This window comes from Onychomys torridus, chromosome 3, assembly GCF_903995425.1.
Source record: "Onychomys torridus chromosome 3, mOncTor1.1, whole genome shotgun sequence".
NCBI lineage: Eukaryota > Metazoa > Chordata > Mammalia > Rodentia > Cricetidae > Onychomys > Onychomys torridus.
This window is the reverse complement of record NC_050445.1, coordinates 41,171,162-41,186,276: the sequence shown is the minus strand read 5'-3', so window position 1 is coordinate 41,186,276 and position 15,115 is coordinate 41,171,162. Positions and strand designations below refer to the sequence as shown.

The window sequence follows — 15,115 nt, the reverse complement described above, 5'->3', positions numbered from 1 at the left end:
AGACATTTGGAGGAAATTTGATGTCTGAGTTAGAGTCATGGTGTCTGCGACTTGCTTTAAAATAATTTTTAAAAACTGAAGCTAAAATATGGAAAATAGTAATTACTACATTTAGGTAATAAATATAATTCATTGAATTATTTCTTATTTCTCACTAGTTTAGTAATTTTCATTTAAAAACATGTGTTAAACCCAACAGACATAGATTATGAAATGAAAATTACAGTACCAGGCTTGGGATAACTCCCTGCAACTTACTGGTCAGGGGGGCTCCAGAGGACTCCAAAGCAGCATTGCTCTTGGCTGCCCATCAGAACTTGATAGTAAGGCCCCACTGCTGAAAACACAACATATTTAGGTTGTAGGGCATGAAAAAATCAAGCTGGAACTAACCTGAAAACTTGCTCCTTGCTGGCCAGTTTACATAGTGCTAGAGCAGTGGGTCTCAACCTTTCTCGTGCTGGGACCCTTTAATACAGTTCCTCATGTTGTCGTGACCCCCAACCGGAAAATTATTTTCACTGCTACTTATAACTGTGATTTTGCTACTGTTACGAATTGTAATGTAAATATCTGTTTTACGATTATCTTAGGCGACCCCTGTGAAAGGGTCATTTGACCCACAGGTTGAGAACAGCTGTGCTGAAGATACTGTGCAGATTGCTAAGAAAGAAAAGCCATCAATGGTATCCCCTCTGGTGAGCCCCGCACGCTACAACTCTACCTTGCCAGGTAAGGTGTGACCACTGGTGTAAAAGTGGCCCAAAGGTTACAGGGTAACTAATCGCTCTGGGGTTGGATTTAAGGTCTATGTCACAGAATGGACTTGATGCCTGGTACTACTGATCTGGTCAAAAGCCCACAGCTAGAGACACGTTGTCAACTGCCTTCCGAATACTCATGTTTATGCCCATAGATTAATGCTTCCCTCCACCTTAGCCAGGGGAGCCTCTCTGAAGCAGTCAGCAGTTAATTCAGAGACTCCTAACTGGTTCAAGTGCTGAGACTGTCGTGCTGAGCCCCCAGGGGGAGAGCTATATCACGTTCCCCTCCTCAGACCCAGGGAACATTACAGAAGAGGCAGGTGGGGAGAATGTAAGAGTTGGAACAGCATGAAATACCATCTTCTGGACATGATGTGGCCATTGCCCTCGTGAACTTACTGCCGCCATGGTTGCCTGGACAAACCTATGCAAGATCAAGCCAATGAGCTCAGTCACCATTCCAACATGCAGCCCTTGGGCATGAGAGGAGGAGACGGCATGAGACGTTGGGAGTGTCTTGGAGATCCAGGGGAGTTGGAATGCATCTGAACAATATGCATTGTTTACATATATGAAATTGTCAAAGATAAATAAAAGATATCCTAGCTTTGTACTAGGTAGGCACTAAACTCTTACCTTGTATACGACGATGAACAAAGTAACCTATCACCTCACAGAATGGGTTGCCTTTGGGGAGCTTGCTTCCTCTAGGAAGTCTCAAATGCAATATGACGGTTGCTCCCAGGACCCATCTTGAATGTTTTTCCTGGTTCCTCTTACATCATCACCACAAATATATTTTCCCAAGTTTAAAATATATATACCCTCCCAGTGCCTCAAACCTAGAAGAATGTTTATACAGAAGTGTATTAACCTGACAGCTATGGGGTCCATGGTGACCTGAGATTCACCTCAGTAAATCATTCCTGGGTACCTACATGTTGTTGGCATTGTGAAGGTACCAGGACTTCAAGAGTAAATGGCAGAGGCTCCTGTTCTCTGTCCACAATCAAGGAAACCTCCACAATGAGGAAGAGCAGGGTCTGTGCAGAACAGGGAGATGGACCAGCAGCCACACATCCCCATAGAGAGGCAGGCAGGACTGGGGGCCAGGAGGATCCAGCGCAGGCGTGTGTGTGTGTGTGTGTGTGTGTGTGTGTGTGTGTGTGTGTATTTTGTAGTTCTCAGGTTAGCAAACAATTCCTGTTTTGTAGGCCAAGAGGGGAATGAAGGCTACCCTGTATGGACTAACACAAGAGAAAAAAAACAAGGAACAAAATTCAGAACTTTATTTGTAGACACCAAAATTTAACTTTTTTTTTTTTTTTTTGTAGTTTTGGTGCCTGTCCTGGATCTAGCTCTGTAGATCAGGCTGGCCTCAAACTCACAGAGATCCCCTGGCTCTGCCTCCTGAGTGCTAGGATTAAAGGCGTGCTCCACCACTGCCTGGCATTAAATTTCTATTGTTCTTGTTTGTTTCCCAGCCATTTAATTATGTAAAAAATATTCCTATTTCATGGGTGATACCAAACCAGGGAAGGCAAGATTTGGGGTAGTCTGTGTCTCCTACTCAACATGACCCTCTGGTTGTTTCTGAGGGCATTGTTTTGTTTTCAAAGCTGTTCTCAATTGAGGTGACCTCAATGGGCCTGATCCAATTGTTCACACCTGGGTCCCTGGCCACCTCTAATCCTTATCAGTGGGGGTTATAAGACGCCAGGCTGAACACTCCCGTACGTGTTTCCTCCCCTTGAGAACCCAGGGATACTCCTGCCCTAATGAAGAAAACAATGTTTGATCTGGGATAGGCTCCTGTCACCCGCCCCAGGTAACTGGTCCAGAGCGTTCCTAAATGCTAAAGTGCTTGGAACCTTCGAAGCAGGTGCGTTCTGAGTCGTTGTAAAGGCAGACATCTCACACCCAGGGATCGGGTGTCTTTCCGGTGCCAAAGGAAGACAACCGTCCTGAGTGGGACCTAGCTCCCCCTCTGAGCAGCCAGGTTGGGTATGTAGAGTCGTCGGAAGAGGCAGCCGGCCTTGCTCCCTGGCCTCTCTGTCCCCAAGCCGGCCTCCTGTAGCCACCCTCCGGGCTGCTCCCCGCACCCCTGGAAGCGCCATCTCACGGGCTGCGCAGGAGCCGCTGGCGCGACCTCGAGGATTGCTGGCTCCTGCCAAGCGCCCTCAAACTTGCACTCGAGGGCGCGGCTCAAGTCCTCCCTCGAGGCGCCCACAGCCCGGGCTCGTGCATGGAGCACTAGGCCGCTGCCACCACCGTCGCTGCCCCGCGGGGGCGGGGCGGGAGTTGGCGCTCGCGGGGACCGGGGCTGGTCCCGTAGTTGCGCAAGTGGCACTGAGGCAGCTATAAGAGGGGCAGGCAGGCATGGAGCCCCGGAGGAATCCCCGCACCCGCAGCTGCAAGGTAAGGCCCTGGGCATGCTTTCACCTTCTCCGTCAGTCCGTCTTGGCGCACTGTAGCACCCCACCTAACTCTGGAAACCAGAGAAACTGAGGCAGGAGGGAGTAGTGTGAACGGCTTGGAGCTAAACTTTGCAGTGAGGTTCTAGACAGAGGGAAGCCGGCGGGGAGCTGAAGCGTGTTGAATTCCGGGTTAGGCGGCCTGTGCCCACAGGGCACCAACCTGTTCTTACAGAGCCAGCCAGGACTCCAGGAGTGTGTTTGGTCTGCAGACCTGAGATGATTGGGGAACTGAGATGAACAGACCCCACACCTGTCAGATGGAAAGCACGAGGCTGGACGGGCAGGGATGCAGCCTTTCCAGGTTCCCGGGGGCTAGATACAGCCTTGTTTTGCCGAAAAAATTTATTTTCCAGTGAGGTCTTGACTGGGGAGGAGGCCAACCCAGTACTAAAATTACTGTGGAGTAGAGGTGGGTAGAAACACTGTCAGGAAGAACCCATTCCGCCTACCTCCACCCCCGCAAAAAAAAAAAAAAAAAAAAAAAAATTGCACCAGAACTCATTTTGTCTACCCTCAAAGCCATGCAAATTATCGTTTTCGTGGACTGCCTCTGGGGAACAGAACCCCAGATCATGGGAAAGGCCTGTAGCCAGCATGGTTTTTACTGTTAGGCATTTCTACCCAAGATGGCCAAATGCACATTGCCAGCCTGAAGCTCCAGCATGCCCGTCCTTCAGCTGTCTTTCTCTCTGGGGTTCCTTTAGACTGGATTGTGGGTGTGGTGCCCATACATCCTCTCCGTCTTACTGGGAAAGTGGTGCCTTCAGTATGGTCAGATACCTTGCTGCCTGTGTAAAGAGCTGCGTGAGAGAGGACAAAGTAGTTGAGTCATTTCGGTTGGAAGCAGGGTAGTCAGGAGAGGTAGACAGAGGGCAGGGACTTGGTGGCACCATCCGGGAGCACAGGCTCTCTGGGTGCCCTTTGCAAGGTGGGAATGAGAGTCATATTTTTTTTGTAGAGTTCTTGATAGGACTGGGAGAGCTTTTCCAACCCTTCCTCTGATCTGTATGATGCATGGAACCAAATTTCAAAGGTGGAATGTCTAACAGCCAGCTCACTCCTCTAGGGGTGAAAAGACCACGGGGATCATGTATCTCATTGAGGCATGAAGAGAAGCACACTCCCCCCCACCAAAAAAAAGATTCTTTTCAGTTCTTTCCTTTCTTAAGCACCCAAGGATACTGGGCTGAGGGGAACATGTCCACATCGTCTAAATGAGCATCTTTCTCATATTTGGTACATCTTATACCCAAAATAACAAACTCTTCTAGGTATCTGGGGAAAATACTTTCCTCTCTCTGTTCCAGGAAAAAAAAAAAAATCAAAGAGCCACAGACAGAGCCAGGGAAGCTGCAATGAATTCTTGTCCATCAGCCCCAGGCAGATGCCGCTCGTGTCTGCGTGACCCATGGGGTGTAGAGATGGTCACCTAGAAGACTCTTTTCAGAGCCCCAGTCATTCCCCTAGAGCACGTGGGAGACAGGGAGCTAGAGCAGGGTCTCCAGAGACATGGAGTTCTTCTGGAGTATGCATGAGCGTTCTAGCCCATGGACACAGCCTTGAAATTCTTCTCTGTCTACATCCCAGAAGTGCAGAGGTTAAGTTCTATGGAAAAACAGGATGCCTGGCGCTCAGATACACAAGTCTCCTTTGCACTTGTTCCCCATGTGACAACAGATAGGCCCTGCTCTACAGCAAACTACACGCTTGCATCTTTCCTGCTGTCTGTGAGCTCTCTGAATCTACAATCGTGTCTCTGCTGACATTTCACCTAAACCATAGACTCAGTCCCCATCTGTGCGTACATGGTGTTTGCACTCAGGAGTACCAGAGCTCTGCAGGGGATCCATAAAGCTGACAGGGGGAGTTCAGCATGGGTCCCCTGACAAAGACCCACAGTGCTGGGATGGGACAGACTCATGGATGGGTCTGGAGTCACTTGGAATGACAGTCCACACAGAACAGAGCTCCGGGAGCTGAGAGAAGTCAGAATTATGTAGAGGCTGGGAACACAGAGGGGCGCAGAGGTGATTCAAAATGATGGAGAAAGAGAAAGCTGGACACTGAAGCATGTTAAGACAGCTTCATAGACATTTCGGGGTGGGGGCAGAAATAAAGTCTAAGATGGCAGCTTGTGCCTATAATCTCAGCACTAGGAAGGCAGAGGCAGGCAGACCAAGAGTTCAAGGCCAGTGTGGGCTTTGAGAGACTGCCTCAAAACAAAGAAAGATGCCTTTTTCAGGTGGAAGCCACCCTGACCACAGGTTAACCTGGTCAGCCAATGGAGATCAAGGAGGGAGAATAGTTTACTTATCCATTCAACAAAAATTGAATAAACACCGGCTCTGTAGCCACTGAGCCAAGTGCGGGTGTCACTAATGGATTGTGGCACCCTCTTTCATTGTGCCAGGAGCTCCAGTTCCCCTTCTGACAGTGCCCGGGGAGCCACTGAAAACTGATCAGAGTTGACACAGGAGTTGAAATCTATTTGCTTTCCCTGATGGGAATGAAAAGAACATAAGCCCCTCACCCACACTGTGCCTACCAGCTAAGAATGTCAGCATGATTTCTCAAGCAAGGCCTTTGGTTGCAGAGAAGATAAAATTGCTCCTGCTAGATGAGTGATTTTCAAATTGCATACTGTGGCCAACATTTGAAGAATGAACTGAAATCTTCCTGGATCTACAGTTACAGGAAGCTATGAGCACCCTGACATGGGTGCTGGGAGCTGAACTCTGATCCTCTGGGGTAGCAAGCAGTATGCTCTCTTAACCACTGAGCCACCTCTCCAGCCCCAATAAAAACATTTTTTAAAGAAGTCATACTTCCTATCTAACATTCCCTGTACTCGGCTACAGTAGCCATCCTCTCCTCCTCCCCCACACTCCTCTGAGGCTCTGAGAATTGTTCTTTGCTCTCTGCTTTGAGATCAGCATAATGTCCTCCATTCCATTCATATTGCCGTGATGACAGTATTTCACTTATTTTATGGTGAATACTATTTCATTGTGGATATGTACCACATTTTATTTATTCATTCATACCTCAATGGGCACTTAGATTGATTCCCTATCTTGGCTATAAACATGGAAGTGAAATATCTCTTTGGCTTCTTCTCTCTGGGTATATGCCTAGGAATAGGATGGCTGGATCATAAGGTAGTTCTATTTTTAGTTTTCAGAGGCACCTCCACCCTGTTTCCCATAGGGGCTGTATTCACTAGCAATGTATACGCATTCCCTTTCTCCACACCCAGCATGGGCGGTCATTTGTCCTTGACAAAAGCCATTCTGAGGTGAGATGATATCTCACTGTGGTTTCGATTTGCATTTCCAAGATATTTTCATACGCTCCTTAGCCAAACATTACCTGAATTTAATACATAGTACCATACCAAAGATTATCAGAAAAAAAAGTTCTATAAAAATCTGGTGGCTTCAGAAAAGGGAAAAGAAGGGAGTGTGTTCTGGGTCTCTCGCTAACCTCTAGTATGGGGGAAGCTAGACTGAGGCCAAGGATGGCAGCCTTGGCCAGCAGATGCCCGGTCACCCAGTGCTCCCCATTTGCCATTTCCCCCATTGCTGCATAACTGACCTGGGCTTCTGCAGCTTCCAGTCTGGATCTGAAGAAGCAGCTAGAAGTTGTGTCCATCCCCACACATCTTGTCCTGAAGGGTTAGCCCTGTCCCCTGGACCGAAGGAAGGAGAGGACGTTCATATCCAAGGCTACCATTATCTTGGAGTAATTAAGACGATCTTGTTTGCAGGGAAGGGCGAGGTGGAAGGTGGGAGCATAGAACTGCCCTGTAGGGGTGTCATTGAAGAATCACCCAACTGGGGAGGGGGAGACTATCCAGGACCCAGGTGAGATCAGAAAGAGGAAATTGATGGGCCAATGATGCAGCCCACAAGCCTCTTGGACCAGTCTGGAGCCTGTTTGCTGAAGATGTGTGTCACTGCCTGGAGCTGCCTCTGAGTCTCCCCTCTCTGTTCTTTTCCCCTTCCCGTGTGCCCCACTGGGGAGTCACAATGGAGAAGGCATGGCCTAGATGGCAGGGGAAGGCAGGCAGCGCACAGAAGAGCTGTCAAGTGAGATACCCTGCATGTGAAACAGACGTAGGCGGGAAGGTAGCCCAGCAGTGTCCATCCTGTCCTTCTACACGGTCCCTCTTCTTTCCAGGCTCTGCGCAACAGTCCCCAGAAGTGAGGGACACAGTGTACTGCATCAGCATCTCAGCAATTTCTCTGCCAGATCTTAGACTATAACAACTCTTAAGTATTTAACCCACTTAAGAAACTTCTAGAAAGAAAAGCCTTTGTGGCCTCAGCTCCCTAGAACGACATCCACGGCCCCTTTCCCCTGAGCTCCAACCAACCCCCAATTCTAACTGATCACCAGACAGTGTCCCACTGTCCTTAGAGTTAATTGAGGCATTGGATCTGTTTAAATTGCCCCTTTCGTCGCAATTAATGATTGCGTTCTTACAACAGAGGGGCATTTTTGCTCTTTAGTTTTCTCAGCATTATTTACTTATTTTGGGTTTTTGTTTTTCTGAGACCAGGTCTTACTCTGAGCCCAGGCTGGCCAGGGGTTTACAATAAACTCTCCTGCCTCAGCCTCACAAATGCTAACGTCACAGGTTTGCATGGGCCACCATAAACAATGCCAAGAGCTGCCACATGGCATTTCTGCTTCTATTTAATTGGTCACATTTGGCTGCATGGCTGCACCTAACGGTAGAAGCTGGCAAGTATAGCAGTTGTTTTTCATGGCTGCATACTTCCCTTAGGACTCAGGAGTGTCTTCAACTGGGAAAGAAAGAAAAATAAGACACTGGAAGCAACTAGCAGTCTCCACAAACATGGCCATGTTATGTGCTGTCGGGGCAATAGGTTCTCACCATGGCTTTGGTCACCTGTGACCACTTCTCTCTGCAACGCTCCCATGCGTGTCCTAGAAGCCTGACCTCTCATCTTAGGCATACTTACTCAGCAACAGCATCTCAATTCCATGTTTTCAAAGCACTGTGATTTATTGCCAGAATCCACCAGGGCATATGATCCATGCCAAGAGAGGGCTTGTAAACCTGTTTGTCCCTCCGATAGTTTGGGGTGGCCATTCTGTGAAAATAGCTATGATATGACCATTGTTAATTTGGTAGTAAATTTTGTAAGGAAGGGGGGGCGTCGTCAACACATAAATCTTAGAGACGAATGTCACACACTCTTGTGCTGCAGGGGGAACCCATAAGCACCAGGTACCCCGCTGGGATGCTCTTGGGAGGCAGCGGGCCAAGTGTGTGACTCGGTCAGTGGCAGGTGCTGTTGCCCAGAGCATTTCAAGCTCTGCCCAGTAATTACAATAATTTTTAAGTGGCTGGCATTTACTTCCTCAACCCTGAGCCAGACACAAGCCAAGATAGGCAGGGATATCAAATATTCATCTCATTATACCCGTTGGTGGCTCCATTTTACAGGTAGCACCAGATACTTTGGGAAGTTATCTCTCCTGCCCAGAGACACATAGAAACAAACAACAGAAGCAGGGCCTGCAGTTAAAGCCTGGGGCTGAACTACAACATTGGCATTTTAGGGAACTGAAGGGGGATATCAGCTAGCAACCCTGCTGATCTGTGGAGAATTCATTCCATGACTTCCAGTGGACAGCTGAAGCTTGTGAGGGGACCAAGCCATTATATCCGTTTATTCTTCCTGTGCCTTGGAGCCCAGACCCATAGAACTCAGATTCCTCCCTCCTTGAATGTGTGTGCCTCCTTTAAACACAGTTCTTGCTTTAGGGCCATCATCGAATTAAATAAAGGTTAACAGGAACACACAGTGATTCCATGACAATTGATCTGATAGCCAAGCCGCTACTAAGTGGCTCACAGGTGAGTAATGTATACAGGGTGGATACCCTGGACCAGGGATGATTCACATCCCAAGAGGGGCAGGATGAGACCGTACAAGACTTCACAATACTACTCAGCATGGCACAATTGAGAATTGATGAATTATTCATTTCTGGAATTTTCCATTTAATATTTTTGGATCACAGATGATCAAGGATAACTAAAGCCTTGGAAAGTTGTGGATGGGGGTTGGGACTGCTGTATTTCAAGCTGTCCTTCACACATCCCAGCCTTCTGTTTATCTTTTTGACTTTGGAAAAGTTGGCTCATCTTTCTGAGGCTCATTTGTTTTCTCTTCTGTAAAACTCAGATTAAAAAGAGCGTACCTTTAAGCAAGCACTATAAATAATAGATAAGCAGTGTGCTCATTTTTGCTGTCCTGCCACAAGGTGAGTTATACTAATATTACCACCAATGGATGGCAATGCATCACCTGTTCCACCAAGACCCAGATGAGGAAGAACGCAAAGAGGAAAAGTCAGTTTTTCTACGTCTCCACACTCTTCATCCTAATACTTATGAATATCTTTATTATTCAAGCTCATATATACACCCTTAGCATGGATCACTGGCTACAGACTTGCATACATTTAACTTTATTACCTTTTTGCCTCATGCATCTCATCAAACTTGTGTTTTCTTAATCAAGCATCCGCATAGTGTTAATTTAAAAACTCAGGGTTCCATGACTGAAATTTCCAGCATTCTAAGTGAACGTGCCGTGTTCGCTCCTGCCCCCACACCTTTGCACTTCTGATGTCTTGGCCACATGTGGTGACCGAGTTCTGCTCTCCCAGCCCCTTCTCGGCCTTCAGCACCAGCCATGGCAGCCTCCTCTAGGCTCCTTCGTTGTCTCACACTTGTCTTCTGTGAAGCTCCATCTTCCTGCATTGAAACAGCCTACTTGCTTGTCTGTCCCTCCCGTTACACTGCGGTGCTGGAGGGTAGGAAGTATCCTCCGTCCTTGGTGCCCTGTGTCTGATGGGGAAACGCTGCTTGCATTCACGTTCCCCCTGGGAGAGGAAGGAAGTTATAAATCAGCAAGGAAGGTGGTAACAGAGTAACAGGATGGGCCAGGCAGCACTGTGTCCCTGATAACAGAGTAGCCAGAGGAGCACTCACAACTCTTCCAACTCTTCCATGTGCATTAGCTAATTCCATCTTCATAAAAGCTCGGATAGGAAGATTACAGGGAGCAAGGTGGGGTTTTGAGTGGTTGTGTGATACACCTAAAGTCAGGCAGTGAGTAAACAGCTCTGTTCAATCTAGACCTTAAGAGGTGGTTCTCTTTCCCTTGAAGTATGCAATAAAGCCCCCATCACCATCACACCCATCCGACAAATACTGCCCTATGATGGACAGGACACATCATTGTGGCTTTATTGACCTGTCAAAAATCTTCCCAAGGGGATGCGTTTCATTAACCCAGGTTCCATAATGAGCTGTCTTTGACTTTGAGAAGATGGTAGCTAGCTAGGGAGGAAAGCAAATCTTATCTATCCACATCTGATGGCAGATTGGCAGCAGGGCCAACAGGGGGATTTATACTGGGCTCCTGAAAAGTGTCATTCCTTCTGTTTGCAGGCCCAGGAAGATCCCAGGAAGGAAAATGTGCTGGAGACCCCTGTGCCGTTTCCTGTGGCTTTGGTCCTGTCTGTCCTATGTTCAAGCTGTGCCTATCCAGAAAGTCCAGGATGACACCAAAACCCTCATCAAGACCATTGTCACCAGGATCAATGACATTTCGCACACGGTAGGGAGACTCTGAGAGACAAAGAAAAATTGGGCTGGAATCAGAGTCGGAATGCCAGGCATGACCTGGAGGCTGAGGATTTATAAGCCTAGGGTGTCCATTCTCTCTGGCTATGGCTCTGGACCCCTCCACCTGTTGGAATCCAGAGCTGAGTGGTTCCAGTACTAAACTGCTCAACTGTGGTTCTAGTTCTAAGCCACTTTAAGGAATTTGACTTTGTCATATTCTCCCATTAAGAAACTATAGATTCTGTGATCAGGCCACTTATGTTCATTTTCCCTCTGCCACAGGAAAGCCTGCCCTCATGTAAGCTGAGGGTATAAGGCGCACATCAGGGAGACCTGTGGTCCCTCCCTGCTCTACAGCCCATCTCCCCTTTTCCTCAGCCCTTTGCTTCTGTCTCTCTCACTCTCTTCCCCCTGAATCCTCTTCCGTGACTCCTCGTTTCCAGGACCACAGGAAACCCTAAAGGTTATGGTGTCCCATCGACAGGTGGCCAGACGCCCAGCAGTGTCTCCCCTTGCCAGTCTACACAGGAGGAACCTTAGGCTCCTAACCATTTGGGCTACAGCTTTTCCTGCCTATGGCTCACCCTCCTTTCAAAGTCACACAGAAGAACAATCTTCATCATCTTTCAAAAGCAGTCATCAGGGCTGCACGTGGGGGACCCAACTACCCAAATGTGGGTAGCAATGAGAGACTATCACTGGGTGGGAAGAGTTCTTCCTGGAAACCAGATTCACCAGAGTGGGGGAGGGGCGTGACTTTGACTCTAATGAGAGGGAGCTACGTAAGAATAAGACCGGGGAGGGAGAGGCCTGATAAGGGAGTGAGTATGAGGAGTAGAGAGCCATGGCTAGTCCCTCACAGATGTCATTTGGAGAAAGGAATTACCCAAGAAGATTAGTCAGAGATGAAGGGAGGGGTGGCTCAGAATGACAGAAGTCTGAGAGACCAGCTCAGTGGCTCAGCCCTCAGCTGAGCACAGGAGATAAGGGCCAGGACCAGGAAGGTGAGGAAGGAAGGAGGCATCTCAGGCTCACAGATGGGCTAGAGGGCTTTGGAGACTGATTCCCCTCCATTTGCTGAGTGTCTGCTGCTCCCCTTCCTCCTTCCTGTACAGCAGTCGGTGTCCGCCAAGCAGAGGGTCACCGGTCTGGACTTTATTCCCGGGCTCCACCCCATCCTGAGTTTGTCTAAGATGGAGCAGACTCTGGCAGTCTACCAACAGATCCTCTCCAGCCTGCCTTCCCGAAATGTGGTGCAAATATCTAACGACCTGGAGAACCTCCGAGACCTTCTCCATCTGCTGGCCTCCTCCAAGAGCTGCTCCCTGCCTCAGACCAGTGACCCGCAGAAGCTAGAGAGCCTGGATGGCGTCTTGGAAGCCTCACTCTACTCCACAGAGGTGGTGGCTCTGAGCAGGCTGCAGGGCTCTCTACAGGACATTCTGCAACAGTTGGACCTTAGCCCCGAATGCTGAGGTTTCAAGGACCACCAATCTCCCAAGGATTGTGTTCAGGGAAGAAACCTTGGCTTCCAGGTGTCTCTGGGAAAGGAGAGCCATGTGTGCACACCCCTCATCCAGGACTCTGTCCATTTCTCTCACTCCTCTAGGCCACTCTTCCAAAGGCATGACTCCACAATGCTTGACTAAAGGTATACACACGATTCCATGAGCACTGGGAGAACCAGTCTGCAGAGGTGATTCTCACCCAGTTCTTCAGCAAGTATAGATAAGAGCCATCCCTGTTCCACCTGCCTCTCGGTACATGCTTTCCTGTGACCCAGGGGATGTGAAGAAGGGGTGGGTAGAGCCTTTGGATTGTCTCAGAGTCTCCGGGGAGCACCATGAAGGCTGCAGCCACACACAGCTGGAAACTCCCAAGCAGCGCACATTGGAAGTGCTTATTTATTTATTCTGCATTTTACTTTGGGTGGATTTGAAGCAAAGCATTGGGTTTTTTGTTTTGTTTTGTTTTGTTTTGTTTTCTCAGGCTTGGGGGTCAGTCAGGGGTAGGGAGGCTGTTTTCAGTCCCATCGATGGCCAGCCTAAGGCAAACCCGTTTTGAGTGACTGCAAGGTGGCTCTCAAGTCTGTCCTCTGGTGACTGGCTTTGTTTCTATTGTGAGTGATTTCATGCAAACACTTTTGCAGTGGCATTGCCTGGAGGATAGTCTAGGTTATTATCAAAAGAAGATGAATTTTGTCAAGTGTAATATGTATCTCTGTGCACCTGGGGGTAGGGAATGTGTTAGGGAGAGGGAGGAGGATTCAGAATGTGTTCTTTGAATAACACACATGTGGTGGGCTTTCCTAAAAGGGTGAGGCGACTTCCTCAGCTTCTGCAACCACCTAGTGTGGTTTTGGTGAAAAGAACAATTTAGAGAGCACCAGGCACCCTTGGAGGGGGCTAAAGCTACAGGCCATTTTATTGGCATATTGCCGAGCTCAGGGAGTAAGGGTACCACAGTTGAGACAGTGATCCCCAAGAAAAGGGTCCCTGGTGTGGCCCTCCAAGTTGTCCAGGGTTGATCCCCACAATGGGTTTCTTAACCTGGCAGTAACCCTGGTAGGTGTTTGCATGTCAATCTGACTGGTTCATCCAAAGCAAAACCATGTTTCCCACCCATTCTGTGGGGAGTTTCGTTCCAGTGGGAATGAGAAATCATTCAATTCAGCTGATGGTCCTGAGCCCTGGGCCAGCACTGCTGAGGAAGTGCCAGGGCCCCAGGCCAGGCTGCCAGAATTGCCCTTCAGGCTGGAGGTCATGTTCAAGAGGATGAACAAAGGGGCTTGGGTTTTTCCACCACCCCTGCACCCTGTGGTTCCTGCAAGAAAACTTGATGGAAAGCAATAGACTTTAAGACTGAGCACCGCTGCGTGCTCAGCCCTGACTGGTGCTGTGGGCTAGAGCAGCTCACCAAAGAAACACAAAACTCGGGGACTCGTGTCCCTGCGGTAAAACCCTAGTCACCGGTGTGCCAAGGTGGATACTTCACCATGGCAGCACCACACAGCTGAGAGTACAGTGCTGTCTTCAACCGGTGGGAAACAGCCTGAGCTGTGACAGTGCCCAGGGTAACCCTGCTTGCACTCTATTTGCATACTTTTCAGGGCACATTAGCATCCACTGCTATTGTAGCACACCCGTTGACACAGGAGAACTGGGGTCGTAAACATAAGAACACACAGGTTAAGGATCCCTTATCCAAAATGCTTGGGACTAAAAAGTTTTGGATTTTAGTCTTTTCAGGCTTAGGTATCTTTGAGTACATATAATGAGGTATCTTGGGGGTGGGACCCAAGTATAAGCCTGAAATTCATTTCTATTTCATAATACCGTATGTACACAGCTTGAAGGTAATTTTATACAGTGTTCTTAAATAATGTTATGTGCACGAAATGAGATTTCATGGTGTGGGATTTTCTACTCGTGGCAACATATTATCACTCAGAAACCCTTGGATTCCAAAGCAGTTTGGATCTTGGATTTTCTGTTAAAAGTTACTTAGACTATACTTAAAACTATAACAGCAATCAGGTGACAGGCCCAGACTAGGGACCAGTTCCTCAGCCCTGAAGGGTGTTCCTCCAGCCAGCTAATGCACTCTGGAGGTGAACTGGGTCAGGTTTTGGGGTGCTGGCTAGAAGAGAGGAACTTGAGGTAGGTTTTGGAGGAGGTGAGGGATGTGTTTCCTACCAGGAGGATGTTGTCTTATTGGAAGTTGGTATGTGAAGAGGTTAATGGATGACCAGAAAGAGAAGGGGAAGTGACAGGGAGGACTGAATAGGAAGGGCCATGCTGCAAAGACTTTATGGGTCACAAAAGCGGACATTGAAAGAGTCCCAAGTGCCACAGTCTGGAGCAGAGGCTGTGGTGGCTGGTGTCAAACTGCTCTGGGGTCTGATATGTCACCTTGGCCACCTCATCTAGCTGAAACGACATCCTGAGCCTTTTGCTCAGAAAACCCAGCACTATGGCTCATTCCCAGATTGTGAAACTTCCCATATGCAAAAATGCTTGGTTCTTTTTTTTTGGGGGGGGGGTGTTTTTTTGTTTTTTTATATGATAACAAACTTCTGTTTTATTTTGGGTAAACTTAAATAAATTAATGATGCTTCCCTGCTTTGTTTTCTGTCTCCTTCTGTGGAGGGCTTCAGGAGAGCTGTTTGTGTGTGACAGGGCAAGGCCTGGCTGGCGTCCAGC

The 15,115-nt window shown here is 48.3% G+C and overlaps 1 protein-coding gene across 1 annotated transcript; it reads left to right on the top strand.

Annotated features, from left to right (window-relative positions):
• Nucleotides 1–10,761: 10,761 nt before the first annotated feature.
• Nucleotides 10,762–12,388, top strand: LOC118579301 (leptin). The gene is made up of 2 exons (XM_036180469.1): nucleotides 10,762–10,905; nucleotides 12,029–12,388. Exons 1-2 carry the CDS (start codon nucleotides 10,762–10,764, stop codon nucleotides 12,386–12,388), a joined length of 504 nt encoding a protein of 167 aa, XP_036036362.1.
• Nucleotides 12,389–15,115: the final 2,727 nt, after the last annotated feature.

What these genes read in the sequence shown, in the direction of transcription:
- LOC118579301 (XM_036180469.1), top strand. Translation starts at nt 10,762, where the DNA reads ATGTGCTGGAGACCCCTGTGCCGTTTCCTGTGGCTTTGGTCCTGTCTG. An exon ending in TCAATGACATTTCGCACACG is followed by an intron (nt 10,906 to 12,028) that starts GTAGGGAGACTC and finishes CTTCCTGTACAG; the next exon opens with CAGTCGGTGTCCGCCAAGCA.